This window comes from Atheta coriaria, unplaced genomic scaffold (genome assembly GCF_025399875.1).
Source record: "Atheta coriaria isolate IRGN ID8LTWV9N9 unplaced genomic scaffold, Caltech_Dcor_3.1 hic_scaffold_8_pilon, whole genome shotgun sequence".
Classification (NCBI taxonomy): Eukaryota; Metazoa; Arthropoda; class Insecta; order Coleoptera; family Staphylinidae; genus Dalotia; species Dalotia coriaria.
Window position 1 is genome coordinate 6,547,700 of NW_027045450.1, and position 17,058 is coordinate 6,564,757.

General features: G+C 40.7%; 3 protein-coding genes across 8 annotated transcripts; 2 read left to right on the top strand and 1 right to left on the bottom strand.

Moving 5' to 3' along the window:
* On the top strand, window positions 1-4,172 carry Naprt (nicotinate phosphoribosyltransferase). Of its 3 annotated transcripts, none has more exons than XM_065309299.1 (7): window positions 1-249; window positions 826-1,123; window positions 1,179-1,262; window positions 1,322-1,446; window positions 1,686-2,076; window positions 2,834-3,509; window positions 3,570-4,172. In XM_065309299.1, exons 1-7 carry the CDS (start codon window positions 168-170, stop codon window positions 3,645-3,647), a joined length of 1,734 nt encoding a protein of 577 aa, XP_065165371.1. In that variant the 5' UTR covers window positions 1-167; the 3' UTR covers window positions 3,648-4,172. The 3 variants fall into 3 exon arrangements, with proteins under 3 accessions (XP_065165371.1, XP_065165372.1, XP_065165373.1); XM_065309300.1 differs by having other exon boundaries at window positions 1,686-1,998; XM_065309301.1 differs by having other exon boundaries at window positions 1,686-1,983.
* Window positions 4,173-4,779: 607 nt separating this feature from the next.
* On the top strand, window positions 4,780-9,788 carry capt (adenylyl cyclase-associated protein 1). Of its 4 annotated transcripts, none has more exons than XM_065310199.1 (5): window positions 4,780-4,916; window positions 7,859-7,955; window positions 8,013-8,776; window positions 8,835-9,352; window positions 9,415-9,788. In XM_065310199.1, exons 3-5 carry the CDS (start codon window positions 8,125-8,127, stop codon window positions 9,496-9,498), a joined length of 1,254 nt encoding a protein of 417 aa, XP_065166271.1. In that variant the 5' UTR covers window positions 4,780-4,916; window positions 7,859-7,955; window positions 8,013-8,124; the 3' UTR covers window positions 9,499-9,788. The 4 variants fall into 4 exon arrangements, with proteins under 4 accessions (XP_065166271.1, XP_065166269.1, XP_065166268.1 ...); XM_065310196.1 differs by lacking the exon at window positions 4,780-4,916 and adding an exon at window positions 5,840-6,738; XM_065310198.1 differs by lacking the exon at window positions 4,780-4,916 and adding an exon at window positions 7,103-7,248.
* Window positions 9,789-10,420: 632 nt separating this feature from the next.
* Dhit (Double hit) lies at window positions 10,421-16,400 on the bottom strand. Its single transcript, XM_065309609.1, has 6 exons — window positions 15,982-16,400; window positions 14,475-14,683; window positions 13,465-13,545; window positions 13,130-13,191; window positions 12,867-13,033; window positions 10,421-12,402 (listed from the first exon to the last, which is right to left on the bottom strand). The coding sequence occupies exons 2-6, from the start codon at window positions 14,681-14,683 to the stop codon at window positions 12,175-12,177; spliced, it is 747 nt and encodes a 248-aa protein (XP_065165681.1). The 5' UTR covers window positions 15,982-16,400; the 3' UTR covers window positions 10,421-12,174.
* Between the last annotated feature and the right edge of the window lie 658 nt (window positions 16,401-17,058).

Sequence of the window (17,058 nt, forward strand, 5' to 3'; positions counted from 1 at the left end):
GGCATGCACGCCGTCTAAGCGCGGCAATCCCCGCTGGTGTGGTGAAGTTTGCGTACGGCGGCGATTCAGTTGTTTTGCGTGCTTCGGTGCGGAAATGTCAGTGGGTCATCGCGACTCGCCGACGACGACCACGTAAACCACACACGCGCGCACAAACAAAACAAACGATGACAGAGGAAGCCGTCAGCGCGCATCAGCTGGTCGAGCGTCGCCTGGGTCACAATGGCATCGTACAACCCCTTCTCACAGGTATAAAAAACTACCCTCGAATTTCGCCTAGTATTTTCACGCAAGCAACAAGCGCTTCCATTCATTCATTCAACGCATTGGCTTGCTAGAATAGAAATTCTACCTAACCTTCAATCGCGATTGTAAAGTTTTATTCAAGTTTTATCACACAAAAATGATGGTAACTTTCCAGAGACGCGAGCGTTCGTAACGTCAGCAAAACAAAACAAATGTTGTTTAGCATTGCGTTCGGTGACATTTTGTCGTACGCTCAATTTATTAGGTCAAACGCGTTACAAAATCCAATCGCATTTACATTCACGAAATTCACATTGCGCACCAATCAACTAGCAACGAATACCAATACCAATATTCATTTAATCGACTTTTAATGAATTATTACTTAGGTCTATTCGTGCGCACGTAAATAAATCAACAACGCATTTTTTCATTTAAAATTGTTTCATGGGATTCCCCTGATTCTTTGCTTTTAAAAATAAAAATTGCAACATCATGAATTTTCTATATCTGGTAAAATGACTCATTGATAACGGATTTTTATTATTCTGTTATTTTTTATTCTGAAAATTTCTTTAGATTTATACCAAATCACAATGGCGTATGCCTATTGGAAGTCAGGCAAAACGAAGGACCATTCAGTTTTCGACCTGTTTTTCCGGAGGAACCCTTTCCAAGGTGAATTCACCATTTTCGCCGGCCTTGAAGAGTGCCTCAAGTTCCTGGAGCGGTTCCACTACTCCGAGAGCGACATCGACTACTTACGCAAAACCTTGCCCAGTACCATTGAAGATGAATTCTTTGTGTACCTCAGTCAGTTGAACACCAATGACGTCACTGTGTATGCTGTCCCTGAAGGTTCTGTTGTATTTCCACGGTATTATTATTTTTATTAAAAATCTAGTTTAGATTTTAAATATAAATATTTCTAGTGTGCCTCTAATGCGAATTGAAGGACCATTAATAATCGTGCAATTACTGGAGACGACTTTACTGACGCTGATAAATTATGCGAGGTAAAAGTTTTGTTTTGTTGAATATGTTGTGTTTTTATCCGCATAATTGGTATTTTTAGCTTGATGACGACGAACGCCGCCAGGTACCGCATGGCGGCGGGTGATCTTCAGCTGTTTGAGTTCGGCCTCCGGCGGGCGCAAGGCCCCGATGGGGGTTTATCCGCTTCAAAATACAGTTACATAGGTGAGGCATAAACTTTCGCAACTTATCAACTTGATGAGTCACCTAATTGCGATTTCTTCACGCGCGGTGGTGCCAGGTGCCAGGCACCCCTGAGATTTATAATCTTGCTAAGTCGGTGCCTGGCACCGACACAATCGGCATATCTAGGTCAATCGTCGACGAACGTTTGACTTGTTTGACTTTGCCACAACAAAGCACATAAAATCCGCGCTCGTAAACTAAACTGTTGTTGATTGTAGGTGGTTTCGATGGAACAAGCAATGTCCTCGCCGGTAAACTGTTCAACATTCCGGTGAAGGGCACCCATGCGCATGCGTACATCACTTCGTTCACAGGCCTCAATGAATTACGCACGCAAACGTTGATACACAAAGGCGGTGGAGACGAGGTGGATTTACTGGAGGCGTCAACCACGTGGCGTGCACGTCTCGTTGATCTATTCAAGGTCGTTGGTACGGAAGCCAATGATGGTGAATTGGCGGCGTTGATTTCGTTCGCCATCGCCTTCCCCGACGGCTTCATGGCGCTTGTCGATACGTACGATGTAAAGAGGTATCCCTGTCGCATGACCCACGCCATCACAATGTGGCCTGTCACTCTGCCCAACACTCTATCGCATAACGAGTACAGGTAACCGGCATGCCAGCCTAGTTGCATGCATCAACCGGACTATATACAATTATAAATCAGAATTCAGAACCGCAACAATCGAATCAGCGATCATTTTACCGTTTATATATCTTATTGCCGTGTAGTTCGCTGATGTCCTACGTTAGTTCTTGTCTCTCAATGTGCAGCCAAATCACTTTAGTCATACACAAAAAGACGCTTTATACAAAAAATAAAAGGGCTAACCGAAGATTTCTGTCCGAAAACGGAATTATCCACAGCAGGGTATGTAAGTCTACCGCTGCTGCACCTCCAAGTATGAATTAATGTGTAGATCAACCACGTTATGCTTTAGATTTTTTGAACGCAGTCGATGAGAGCGAACAGAGTGTCGGCCAACTTTGATGATGACACGTGGGGCGCTTAACATTCATTGTTGGTTGTTGTCTCTTAGTGTGATTGTGAATTTGTACAACTAACAACACTTTTTCTTCTTTTTTTAAATTATTTTCTACCTTTTTAAAGTAGTTATCAACACTAATCAGTGTTTGTTTGTTGTTGTATGCTGTGCTACTTACAATCATTTATTTTTGCATTCATTCTTCATTCCTCTAATAACACTTACTGGGTATTTTGAGAACTGCATGCGAATTTTAAAGGCTGCATACACTTTTTCTATTTAACCACTGTAGTAGTATCTTTAGAGTGTTGGTGCACTTTTTAAAATGCAGCCTTTGATGTTCCAAAACATATTTTAATTTTGAATTGTATTTTTTAGGAGTGGTTTGTTGAATTTCTGCTCCGTGGCGTTGGCCCTACATGATTTGGGTTACAAAGCGATTGGTATACGTATTGATAGTGGTGATTTGGCTTATTTATCCAATGTGGCTCGTCATTACTTCACTGAAATATCAACCACTTACAACATCCCGTGGTTTGCTGATTTGATGATCATGGCTTCGAATGATATCAACGAAGAGACAATTCTGAGCCTGAATGAACAAGGGCATAAAATTAATTGTTTTGGTATCGGGACCCATCTGGTGACATGCCAGAGACAACCAGCTCTGGGTTGTGTATACAAAATGGTTGAGTTGAATGAGCAGGCCCGGATTAAACTGAGTCAGGATGTGGGCAAGGTGACAATGCCTGGCAGGAAGGATGCGTATCGTTTGTACAGCGAGAGTGGTTTCGCGTTGATTGATCTGTTACAACAGACGTATGAAGAGGCACCACAGGTGGAGAAGAAGGTTTTGTGTCGACATCCGTTTGAGGAGTCGAAACGCGCGTATGTCATTCCTTCGAAAGTGGAGAAATTACACAGGGTGTGCTGGAAAGATGGGAAGATACGTGGCCCACTGCCCAATCTCAAGGATATCAGGGAGAGGGTTAAAACTTCTTTGAAGACGCTCAGGCCTGATATCAAACGAAATTTGAATCCTACACCTTTTAAAGTAAGTTTTTTTCTCGAAAATTTAATTTTTTTATGATTTAAACTTTGTTTTGTGTTGCAGGTAGCCGTAAGTGACAATTTGTACAACTTTTTACACGATCTATGGTTAAAGAACGCACCAATTGGAGAATTATCTTAGATAAATACAAGAATAATGAAAGCACACACGCGAATCATAAAAACAACTTCAACAATTCCAAAACAAGACAAAAAAAAACTCAATAAGTAGTATTAAAAAGACGTTTTTGTATAATTTTGTAAAACACCACTAATCAAACTAACAAGTTGTTGCCTTAGGCTGTGAACTGTCCGACAGAATTTACAACAAGTGTAATAAGTTAACCTAGGGGCAGCTGACCGAACGGAATTACTTGCCTGCTGCAGAAATTATTTTTCTACTCTTGTTGATTGAAACAACGTAGGAAACAATTGGGAGATCAAATCTCATCACTTGTATGTTGATGAGGATAATTGTGGAATCATTGATTTGTTCGAAATCAAATCTTGCAATCATGTATCAGTGTAACACTGAATGCCTTTCAGCAGAAATTATATGGTACAAGTAACTTACAATAAGATTTAGTCAGTAATGTTTGATGTTTGCGATGTCAAACGATAAATTAATTAGTTACTGTATGAGAAATTAATATATGGGTTGAACAAACTGGAAAAATTTGATTATTTTGTTCCTTTTGAATGATTTTTAGTAGTTTTGTGTTGTATTTTGAGGTTATTTCTTTGTTAACCTTATTTATGAACTAGACATGCTTAAAATTATGATGTTTTTTGAGATAAAATTGATTTTTAAAGTGAATTTAATCAATTTTCATGCATTAATCATCTTTTAAAGCCAAAAAAGACTAAAATCCAATACAATTTGATCTTCAGATTAATTTTCAGGTGTTTTATATTGTAAAATTGAGGTTATGTTTATTTTAACCAAATTCATGCATAAAATTATAATATTTTTTCCAAATAAAATCATTTTTAACTAAATTTAAGCATTTCTCATGCTTTAATCACCTTTAAAATACCAAAAAAAACTAAAAATCCATTCAAATTTTATCTATTTTCAACTCAAAACGTTTTTTCTTTTACCTCCAAAAGCCTACTCCCACGGTTTCCACCTCAACACCACTAGATGCCGTTACCGGTACCAAAATCGCGTTTATTCCTCACCACTCATCGGTCGTAATCGGCACTCGCATTCAGCAAACGCCCAGCGTGCCAACAACTGCGCCGCGCGCCGATTACATACAGTACTGTTATCTTACTCCCTCGGTCTGTGCGGCCGTGCGACGAGTCCAGTGAGTCATTCACTCAAAATATACACGGCATACGCGCCGATTCCGCTTGAGTTCGCAACACAACGTCCGACCAGTTATCGCCGATTACGCCCAGCGCACCGGTGAGTACCTTTTCATTCAATATTCATGCGATATTCCGCGGAAATATTTCTTGTACGGCTGGCAAACTTTCATTGCGGTGAAGTGGCCTTTGTTGATGTTTTGACAATGACCTTAGAAGACTAGAATCATAACCTAAAATGGTCTTAGTTGCGGAAAATTACTCACTACACTCGCGGAATACTCTAATAATTACATTGCCATGAGTAATGACAACAAAATTGTTTGTTGGTTGTATCATACCTTATAAGGTGATTTATAACCAAAATATTTGTGAGTAATTAGTGAATTACTCATCAACGAAACAAGCTACGATAACTATTCTTTCATTAGCTTGTTCCTAATTTAATTCTGCATTATTTAAAAGAATAACGACATTGATAACTATTTACAATAATTTTTTATAAACAAATAAAGTAATTTTTCTAAAAATTAATTTTAAAACCTTATAACTTTTTAAATAATCACCAAAATTGTTTAATTTTTACGTGATTATACACAGAATTTAATCTTGAATATAATCCTATAAGAACCAAGATAATATCTCTTCTCATTTTTAAGTAATTAATTAAAAACGATGTGAAAACATTGAAGCCGCGATGAAGAGCTGATTGACGTCAGCAATTTCGCTGCGTTTCGGTGCGGTAAGCATTAAATTTATCGATGCCACATGCAGGACGTCCTCATATAAAACCCACAGATTGTTACGCAATGTATTCAACGCTCTATTATCAGTAGAATCTCAGTTGTTCACTGATAAAGCGAAAAAAAACAAAACGATACGAGAGTGGAATATCTGGAATATCTGACGATCTGCGAGAGTATTTCCCGTTGTTTTCCATCAGATGTCGCCTGAGGTTACCGGCCGGCATCCCTAAACTAGGGGTGGCTTCAACTAGGCTCACTAGGGGCGTAGCATCTCGGGTAGGGATGCTGTGCTCGCGATATTTACACGCCAAACGGCCTATCGTGCAGTATTATAGAATAATGTGATTATTGTGCTCTGTTTTGTGATTTAATACAACGAGTGTAGTTAATAATAAATAAAAACAATGTTCGGCAATTGTTGCGGGCGTAAAAAGGCCAAGAAGAAGGAAACCAAGGACGCTGAGACCCAAAGCGAGTATGAGTTATTCGATGAGAAACACGAGATTGATAATGAGATCGCGAAAGTTCCTCTGGATGATACCGCCGACAACGGGGGTGATAACGAAGATAAACTATGTGATAATCAGGATGCGGCCATTGTGGACCAACCCCATACACTTCACACGCCTGATGTGCGAATTGCTCAAGAAATAACCCCGGAAAGCCCAATCAAAGAAGCACAAATCAAACCAATCCATGAACAACCTCAACCGCAACCTGTTAAATCTCTTCAAAAACAAGCAAAAGTCGAAGGTTCATTAGAACTCCCTGAAACCCCGCGATCCCAGGAATCTGAATCACAACCAGATCTTACTGTTTTGATTAAAGTGAATGGACATGATTGCCGCCCACAGGACTCAATCGAAAGTGAATCGGTTATTGATGATGAAGTTTTTGAAGAAGGTGTTGGTCCTCCGATAAAACTAGCGAAAAACATGGGTAAACCACTTGCTAAGGGACAAATTCATGTCCCGCTCCCAAACTGGTTATCAGAGGAAGATGACACTGAGGAGAGAGGTGGGACACAGGAACCGCCCGCGACGCCAATCGGTAAAGACGAGCTGGCGCTGCGAAGACACCGATTCTTCTCGGAGTTACTCTGTGCGGCGCAGAACGCCACCGAACACAAAGTGCATTTTGATCCACTAGGACCTAGTGTTGCAGGGGCAGGGGTTGGTAAGTGAGAGAGAAATTAATTTATTTGTGTGTGCAGCAGCGTTGCCCTTTTTGTGTTGTTATGCTCTCACCCCACGCGAGGACAATGCACGTGTCAACTCACGACAACCCCTTGCGTTCATAAATTCTACTCTGCCATAGCCACATACAGGCTGATACAAAATGTATTTTTGTTATTATGTTGAGTATTCTAAGGCGAGTATAATATTCGGATTGCTTGCCAAGTGGAACATTGGATAAAAATATCCTAGACGTGTTGGTTTTCCACGATTTTGGTACTTTTGATGCACCAACGCGTTTATTGGCTATTTATAACTTGAGTTTTCAACAGTCGATGATAGTTTACGCTTGTTTTAATCTGCTTAGTGCGCTTTCGTGTCTTCTATCGCGGTATTTGTCGAAGATAAGACCATATTAAGGCGGATTTCACTTCGATCCTTACCTTAATTGGATTCGCGACCAGTACCACTGGTCTAATTCACGTTTTATTGACCTTCTACACCGAGTGAGGTACAATAACAACATATTTAGAGCGTGAACTGTTTTGTTTTATAAATGCTTGCGATTGTTAATATTGTGTGATGTAGGCAACCAGTCATGCGTGAAATTTTCATGCCAACCGTTTCATAAATTGTGAGGTTAGACCAGTTTGAAATTTTACGCATTTTAATTCTTGTGATTATCTTGCAATCACACCAGCGCGCATTGAGATTTATACATCAGATGAAAGATAATGACATTGTTTAATGGATTTGAGTACTTACAGTAATGAGTTGGATGTTTTTCTAAGTGAAAACTGTATTTGAAGCCGCACACGATACGTTGCTTGAACAAGCTTGGCGTACTTTACGCATAGGCAACTTTTTATACACCAAACACTAATTCGAATAAACCGAGTGTTGGAAATCTTGTAATTTATGTTCTGATTTCTTTTTTCTTGTGGCATATGTTTGATGGTTTACGATGTCGTTGACATTTAGTATCACGATAAAAATGTCACTTTTACGCCCGACCTTTTAGGGGCGCTGGAGCCCAACCCAGTAACATTATACGCGAACGCAAACAAAACACAATTAATTAAACACCGTTGTAACTTTTTACTACTTTCGCCATTTTCTAGATGCACCTCATTCGCAAGAACTTGAACAACTCGTCTCACGTTTAGAAAACGTCACCTCGCGACTTGAGAACGTTTGTCAGCCAGTACAAGAAATATTGTAATGATTTCATGTATTTTCTTATAGGAATGACACTAATTTTGATTTATTTTAAAGAAAACTTAGTTCTTGTGCGTCCCTGCAAGATTTCCTGGACACACCACTAGAAACACCTCTACCGCCACCAGTCCCCGACTCACCGGAAACAGTCATCTTCAACGAGGTCACCATGAGTGTCTACGGATATCAGGATGTGATGTCAGGACCTCTGGCGCAGTTTCTAGCCGTTTCCCAACAATTGGGAGGAGATGTGGCCACGCATGCCGCCATGGTGAAAACAGCATTCGATACCCAGCTGCAGTACATCGTCATGGCCAGCGAGTCAAAGCAACCCTCACAGGGAGACATCAACAACCTGATCCAACCAACAGCCAAGTGCATCCAGCAGATTCAGGAATTCCGCGAGAAGAATCGTGGCTCACCGTATTTCAATCATCTATCTGCCATCAGCGAAAGTATCCCTGCTCTTGGTTGGGTTGCAGTCAGTCCCACGCCAGGACCCTATGTCAAGGAGATGAATGACGCCGGTCAGTTCTATACCAATCGTGTATTGAAGGATTGGAAGGAGAAGGATAAGAAACACGTTGATTGGGTGAAGGCGTGGGTACAGACGCTCACGGAACTTCAAGCGTTTGTTAAACAACATCATACAACTGGTTTAGTATGGTCTGGTAAGAATACACTTGCGGGAGGAGCACCTCCACCACCTGGACCACCGCCACCACCTGCCATGTGTGATATCAGTGCACTATCAGTGGATCCCAGTCAGGATAGGTCCGCGTTGTTTGATCAAATCAATCAAGGAGCTGATATTACTAAAGGTAACTTATTAGAAACAAAAATTATGAAGATTTTGACATTGTTTATGTTTATGTTTAGGATTAAAAAAAGTCACTTCCGATATGCAAACTCATAAAAACGCGGCCCTACGTCAAGGACCTGCACCTTTCAAGACACCAGCAGGTGCGGGTGCTACTTGTGTACGATCAGCTGCTCCAGTTGATAAACCACCTGTTTTCAACCGTGATGGTAAAAAGTGGATGATTGAGTATCAGAAAGGCAATCATAATCTGTTGGTTGAGGGCGCTGAGATGAACAACGTTGTTTATCTCTTCAAATGCACCGATTCGACGGTCACGGTCAAGGGCAAGATCAATTCAATCACGCTTGACTCCTGCAAGAAGACTTCCGTTGTTTTCGACAGCCTTGTTTCCGCCGTGGAGTTTATTAATTGTCAATCGGTGCAGATGCAGGTCCTCAGCAAGGTGCCCACTATTTCGATTGATAAAACCGATGGATGTCAAATGTATCTGAGCAATGATTCACTCAACGTGGAGATTGTCAGCTCGAAATCGTCGGAGATGAATGTTCTAGTCCCCAAACCAAATGGAGACTATGTAAGTATTATATCTTGTGCAAAAAATGAATATTGTGATGTTTATTGTTTATTTTTTGATAGGCTGAATACCCAATCCCTGAACAATACAAAACGACCGTGGTCCCCGGTGGTCTGAGCACTGTCATCGTCGAGAGCAAAGGCTAAGCGTGAAGAGTCGTCAGTATTCGTGCGATTTTTCAATTTTATACAGAATTACTACGGTACGATTTTTAACTTATCAAAAACAATTTGTAAGATTATACAGGCGTGTTTTTAATATGGCATAGTGATGTAATATTAATATAATAACGTTTGTACTATTAATATTAATTCTTAATCATGGTTTCTTTTTGGTTGTGGCTTTACACTTGCATTATTCACCGAGGTACAGACACTGATAATCTAGACCGACAAAATGAATATGAATGATAAATAAATTCAGCTTTACGATCAAACACGTGCGTTTCCACATATTTATTACACCTCTTGAGACTTGGGCATCAATAGCAGGTAGGAGTGATGTCTGTGTATATGAAACAGACCAAAATTGAGGCAAAAACAGAAGAAAAGAGCTTAAAATCATGTGAATGGATTGCTGGACCATTTCGGCACTATTTAACAGCCTGGTTGTTGCGTGCTGTCTTTTTATACCTGCAGAATACCCGCAAAAAGTGGAGAAGGAAGTAACGAAGCAGTCTGGATGTATTTGAGCTGTGCATCTGTTCAAATCACAAAACAACAGAATTCACAGCAATTTAAAGGTTTTCCAACCATTTTTACAGGTTGGGCATGAATATAGAGGTAAATTGGTACATCCTTTCTTGAAATATCCATAGCATAACATCCGCAACTTTGTTTTTTGTCCAAAACATTAAATTTTTATCCTAATTCTGTTAGTTGAGTTTGTTTTGGTGTATACTTGGTTGCCTATAGAAAATTAGCCTTTAACCTTTAAGTTTTCCCTCAAAAACCGAAGAAAGTAAGTAATTTATTTAATATTCTACAAATAGTTTAAATATTCAATACCCCTATAAATATTATCTCATAAAACACAATACCCCAGAGTAAAAGAAACAATCTGCTGCAGTTTTTGCTGTATTTCATATTTATTTTTTATTTTTATATTAATTCACAGTGTGTCGATTATTATTACTGCACTAAACAGAATCATAATATTTCTCAGTTGTTCATCAAACGAAAACCAAAAGGTCCAAGATAAAGAGAGGTAGACAGGGAAGAAAGAAATCAATAAATTGTTACGCATACGCATCGCTTAAGTATACTTTAGAAATGCAGTACATGTGCAATATGTGTCCGCCATCATCATCAACATCATCATCATCAAAAGACAAGGAAAAGGAGTAAGTAAAGTAAAGAAGAAGCATGTGAAAGGTGTGCACAACGGCATGGTCGCACCGCCACCGCCAAAATGTATCATATATCACATCGTTATTATATTGTTTGAGTCGGCGGATGGCGGCAGTAAGTAAGTAGTTCACGTGTGAGGTTAGGAAAGAAGGAAACAGGAGAATTGCTAACGACCACTTCGTCCTCGTGGCTTGCAGCATCAAAACAAAAAAATGCCGATCTAATTAAGTACATACACTTATTCTCCGCACGTCAAAGTCAAACAAAAGACTACTCAGGTGCTAAGGGTCGTAGAGAAGTGTGAAAGGGTGGGGGTGAGTGACAAGAGGTATAGAAGGTCGTGAAAATGACGCGATGGGCGTGATATTGTATAATTTGTTGCTTGTTTCGCTTAAATTCTGTAACATTCTTGGTCTAGGCCGCGTCCCCTGTCGAAGGGCTGAGGGCCGGGTGCGGATATGCGCTCGATTTAACTACACATTATATGTTGTACACACATATTCAATATGGCGGCCAGTCACCACCATCATTTGCGCGCATTCTTGCATTTTTGGTTGCTTCATCATCCACATCGTCGGCAATAAATAAACTTAAATGCTACGGTTTTTAGTTTTGGTTGGTTGGTTGTCACGTTTGTGTGGAGAGATTGTACATATATCGTATCTTTAGTTGTATTTTACGTTTATTATTTTTTGTTTGTTTTGCGTGCGTGTTGAGACTTTTTTTTGTTTTGAGAGACTACAATTACATTACTTACGATTAGATTGTACACTAGACAAGACTAGATTCAATATTGTTCATTTCTCCGCCATTTAATTTAATTAATTACAGTACGCAAACGCAAACCCGCACCGCTTTGATTTGTGGAGATAGTTTTTGAATAGTTTTCCACGCTAGGGGTTAAACATTTTCTCTTTCGGCCGCTAGGCGGCGCTGTATACACGACGCTTTGTTTCTTTTTTGTTTAAAATCTAAAGTGTGAGCGGTAGACATTTTGTGTGTTGTGTGTTTTGTGTTGTGGTGTATCATTAGCGCCATGTTTGTGGTCATTGTTCATTTGTTTTCGATAAATCAATTGGTGTTTGTTTGCATTTTGTGTGTTTTGTTAAGTTTTGCATCTATTGCTTTCTCGGTGTGCTGTAGCAGCGATACGCCATCTTTGGTTCTCTGATTGTTATTGTCTGGTCGCATCCTCGTGTGTGTGCATCCCATTGTGCGCTTGCTTATCGTTATACACTCGTAGACACATCGATTTATTGCAACTGCAACCCGAGTTTAGGCGTGTTTTCGATTGAATTTGAGAAGTGGGGTCTTCTTAGGCCGCGGGCATCCAGAAAACAATTGAATTATTCGCACAAGTTTGTTGTTGGTTGTCGTTATTAAGTCGGTTTTGTGGTTGTTGTTGGTGGCTGGTTGGTTTGCTTGTTCGTTTGTTTAAACTTGGAGCACTGAGAGGGCGCTGGCGGGCGGCTGTTAGCCGTGCGCGCCGTCGTTGTCGAGCAGCATTGATGCACTGTCGGCGGCGTCGCCGCCCCCCGCCTGCTGTACCAGTGATTTGTACATCGACGAGTTGACGAAGCGCGGGTAGCTGTCGCGATGCATTAGGGTGTAGATCTGCAGCTGGGCTTCGTCGAACGTCGCTGGGATTGGCTCCACCATGTTGCGATTCACGATTTCTCGGACTCGAGAATCCAAAGACACCTAAAAACATTCAAATCCATTAGTAAATAGAATAATTCTTTGAGTTTTGTGTTAGTTTTTGTTATGACAAGGTTTAAACACATCAAAACACAGGAAAGAGAGTTTTTTGTGTGTTTGTTTCGCTTTTACGCATAAACCACTGAATATTTTTTGATAAATTTTGGTATAGAGATAGTTCTGATAAAGGAAAATGTCGTAGACTACTTTTTGCCACAAAAAAAAATTTTTAGGGTGAAAAATAAGGGTTGAAAGTTGATATGGTGATTTTATAATAGTTTTAGTTATATAATTCGCATCTAGATGGCGCTAAAGTTCAATATTAGCATTTTTCATGTATAAAAATTAAAATTTCTGATTTCTCTCGAAATTAACCCCAAAATTCTTTCAAAACTTCCAAAAATTTCAAAAAATTTTCCGAAAAAATCAATTTAAAGCAATTAAAATATAATTTTTCAAATCCTAACCTCTCTCGGTGAAAGAATCGATATAAAGTCTTCGTAGATAATCCTCGCTTTCTCCTCGATGGCCTCAGGACTGGTCTCCTTCTTGAGCTCCTCGCACGCCAGCCAGAACAGGATGTTCTCCTCGGAGTATTCGCATTTGAGGAACTCGCGAAACACCTTCCTTCCAGCTGCAAATTTAATATATGCACACATTCAGCGCATGACTCCCGACATAGTTGTCTGTCTCTCCATGTGGGTAGTGAAATTAATTATACTTTGCTTACCGGAACTTCGCATCAGTTTGTCGAACGACCGACCCCAACTTCGTATCTCCTCCAACGACGGACTGCAAACACACCAATAATATAATTACTCACGAGCACAAAACACAGGTTAAATTAAATTAGAGGTTAGGAATGTGTGAGTGTGAGTGTAATGTAGGCAACCGGGATGACATTTGTATAAAAACAATTTTTATGCAATTGCTGTGAATGGGAAATAGATTGACGTTATCTTTTTGGTGTATCGATCGCACAGCGTATACATTATACATATTTCATCATTAAGTTCAATATAATAATAATTATGGGTCAATAAATGGAAGAAAAACATTACTTACGGTGGATCTCCGTCAATATTAGGCCCTTCTGAGTTTACTTTCGTCGGTCCGTTTTCGTCACTGCCTTTTCCGGGAGTCGAACTGCAAAATAATCAAATTTTTATTAATTTTACAATAATTATTAACAAATTATTAAATTTTTTCACCGAAATTTTATCTTCCTGATGAGATATTTCATCATCGAGGCACCAATCCAATTTTATATATTTTATTATTTAATTTACACTGAATTGTTGTTTAAAAATCTCGATCGGTGAAGAAGAACGCGACGTGCAATGGCGACTGACGAGCGAGTTTCCCGATACGCTCGACGCATGATCGTGCCGCGTGATGAGCGCGTCGGCAATTTTCCCGATAACAAGTGACGATCGCGCGCCCGCGTCCCAACCTACAGCTGCGAGCTAAATTAATAATTGATAATCAGCTACACAAAGTGATAACAACCCCTTTGTACACCCGCGCGCGGCATAAACATATCTCTTAAGCGGTTTACTCTAGGCAACCCAATTGACACAATGGGTATACTGACACTCTGTATAGGCTATAGAAGTGAAGTTATATTATGAATTGTGTCGCGCCTGTTGATATTCGGTTACCTGGGCGACTGGTAAATAATTTATGATGCGGTGGATAGTTTTCTTGTATTTTTTGTGTTTTTTGACATGTCAAGGTTATTCAAGTAAGAAATCATTAAAATTTAAGGTAGGCAACCAAGTATACATGTTTTTTATATGGTGGTTATAAAAATATTTTTAAAAATGTTTTTTTTGTGTTTAAGGTATTGGTATGAATTTAGGTTAGGTTATAAAATGATTTCGTAAGCATCGCGCGTGTGCACGCCGCGCCGCACCAACGAAACACCAAGTCGTTGAGAGATAACGTAAATATTAGTATGTATCGAAAGTAAACCGACGCTGGAGCCGTGCTGCCGTTTGAAAGTCACAGCGCAATGAAGATTTTCTACATACGTATGTTTTCACTAAATACCTATACGAAATTTTTCTGCTTACCAACAACTACAGCAACAGCACCAGCAGAGTCGACACGGCCGCTGGCGTAGTGGGCCATTGCCGCCGGCGGAGGCCGCGCCCTGCTGCCCGCCGCCCTTGGAGTTGGGTGGCGTCGCGAGGCTGGTGTTGCTCGAGCCCTTCGGCCGGCAGCCGCCGCCCCCGGCGCCGGCACGGTTCTCAGGCAGACGCTCGCTTACGCTACAGGACATCTGCAACCAAACATAAAACATAACCTCAATCGAAATTATTTTGTCATCAGTTGGTATATATGCTGCGATGATTTAATTAATTAGGACTTGCTCAGGTAGGGCAAAGTGTAATTAAATAGAAATACAATGGTAGGTAGTACGAGAGGGTGAGTGCGCGTCAATGCAGTATTTGTCAAGCCAGTAGGTGTGCTGATGAGACCTCTAATGGTCGAAATAGCTATCCACATCAGGCTTGACAAATACTTGCATTGACTTGCAATGGTTTAGTAAAAATATCGTTTTGGCGATATTGTGAGGGTGTAATTAAATAAATGCGAAATTATGTGACGACGGGGTTGGAACGCATTAACGCCGTTATAAATTGTGTAAACGGGCGAAAAGGTTGATAATCCTTAAAACACATTATTTAAAAATCAATATTATGACAAAATTCGTATTATTATATTGTGTATGTTGGGTTGCCTATGCAAAAATTACTATAAGCTATTCTAAGGCTTAAAATTCAGCTGTTTTATGTATATGTGATGTTATTGTTTTCGCAGTGAATGGGAAATGGCGGAAAATCGGTTTTGCACAAAGCAAATTCGCGTCTATTGTCATTCCGAGGGAATAATGCGTCATTTGCGTGGCACATATGAAAATATTTCAAATAACGCAATATAGGTAAAGCCGGAAAACCGGAAATGGTAATAAAAATAAAAAAAATAAAAATGCAATTTGTTAGTAGTACAAATCTCGTATTTTCCACGCGAAAAAACCACAATTTCCGGTTTTATGAAAACATTGTTTTCTCATGAAATAAAATTTTATAAATATCTAGCGAATGCTTGCGACAAGGTTTTTAGGTTATTCAGCAGGCGTCGCGACGTCGACGTCGTCGAAGCTCCTTGTGTTTACGTGCGAATGTGTGCGTGTATATGCATTAACGCGCTCTGGAACGCGGTCCGCCTGTGCTCTGCTAAAAAGCAGGTCATGAGGCCTGTATGCTGCCTCGCGGCGCGCTCGCACGGATCGTGTGATCCAGTTTTAGATAATTATATTTGTGTTGCCGCTCACACACACCCACATATGTGAGCATATGCACAAGGAGCAAGTACTTGTTGCATAAAGAACACATCATCCATCAATGCGACAACAACAGATTTTTTTTTTTTCAATTTTTTGAACATAAAAATGAATTCACTTGGGTTTTGACCTATATTTTGTAAATGTTTTGATGTGACGTGTTTTGTTTATCGATCTGATCCCTCGGGAGGTGATTTTCGGGAGTGTTGAATGAACCACCGCTTTGTTTTTACCTTTATCAATGGCCATGAAGACGCTGCGCGGCGCACGTGCCCGTTACCGGTGCGGCCGGTGCGGATCCATTCATTCCTGGTATTCCTGTTTGCTTTTTCTGGGTTTATGCACTCGCGTTTAGTGGATTCGATGATGTTAATGCGCTGTGTGTTGGTGTGTATTTGTGTGTGTATCGATCGGTCACCAGGTCGCGGTGGGCACCCTCCGCATGGCACTCACATACACGCCGCCACCACAACACCACTACCACCACTACCACCACCAGCAGCACACAAGAGCGCGCGCGGCGGTCCCACCCTTACCGGTCGGCGCGCGTTACACCCATCGGACCGAGCCGGGAGCGTCGATGAGCGGGCGATGGGCGCGGGTCCGTGTCCGCGACGTCTCTGCGCGCGACGCCGCCACGCGCAATATGGCGGCGTATGGCTGAAACAGCAGCGTCGCGGCGGCGCGCGGCTTGAATGAGATGTGGGGAACGATCGATCACGGCCGAAAACCGTCAGCGCCGCCAGACGCCAACGCACTTTCTACATTCTTCTTCTTCTTCCCGGTCACATCCGCATCTCCATTGATGTACCACTCTAGTGTGGTAACTCTACACTTTAATATCCGACCACTTCACTGCTCTTAACATACAACACCGAAATAATAAAAATAAAAAATAAAATAATATCAATGTCACCGACAGGCTAAAAGCATGAATAATTTTTTGTATTTCTTGTGTGGTAGGTGTAAGATGAGTCGAAGGTTCAATTAGAAAAATATTTTATGCGAGTTGGTGATGAGTCTGAGGCAGACTCACCCTTTCCCGGCAATATCCGGTTGCTAAGCAACCCCCTGCACGGCCGGCCACCCCTCCATACTTCCTCGCCCGGATGGAGTGCGACCCCTCTCTGGGGAAAACTACGGGGGTGGCTAAAACCCCGACTCTACGTCGATAACTCATACTCGCTTACCTTACACACACACACCATCAATGAACCATCATGAAAAAAATTTAAAAAAACAAAAAATACCTACCTACACTCAAATAAACAATAAAAAATATTAATATTATTAATATTATTATATTTTAA

Bases quoted from the DNA above. Each gene is read 5' to 3' on its own strand.
- Naprt (XM_065309299.1), top strand. From the start codon at position 168: ATGACAGAGGAAGCCGTCAGCGCGCATCAGCTGGTCGAGCGTCGCCTG. The intron at 1,447-1,685 runs GTGAGGCATAAA...TGTTGATTGTAG, and splicing joins TTCAAAATACAGTTACATAG to GTGGTTTCGATGGAACAAGC. The intron at 2,077-2,833 runs GTAACCGGCATG...TGTATTTTTTAG, and splicing joins CTATCGCATAACGAGTACAG to GAGTGGTTTGTTGAATTTCT.
- capt (XM_065310196.1), top strand. From the start codon at position 5,967: ATGTTCGGCAATTGTTGCGGGCGTAAAAAGGCCAAGAAGAAGGAAACC. The intron at 6,739-7,858 runs GTAAGTGAGAGA...GCCATTTTCTAG, and splicing joins TGTTGCAGGGGCAGGGGTTG to ATGCACCTCATTCGCAAGAA. The intron at 7,956-8,012 runs GTAATGATTTCA...TTTATTTTAAAG, and splicing joins CAGCCAGTACAAGAAATATT to AAAACTTAGTTCTTGTGCGT.
- Dhit (XM_065309609.1), bottom strand. From the start codon at position 14,683: ATGTCCTGTAGCGTAAGCGAGCGTCTGCCTGAGAACCGTGCCGGCGCC. The intron at 13,192-13,464 runs GTAAGTAATGTT...GTGTGTTTGCAG, and splicing joins AATATTGACGGAGATCCACC to TCCGTCGTTGGAGGAGATAC. The intron at 12,403-12,866 runs GTTAGGATTTGA...GAATGTTTTTAG, and splicing joins CGATTCTTTCACCGAGAGAG to GTGTCTTTGGATTCTCGAGT.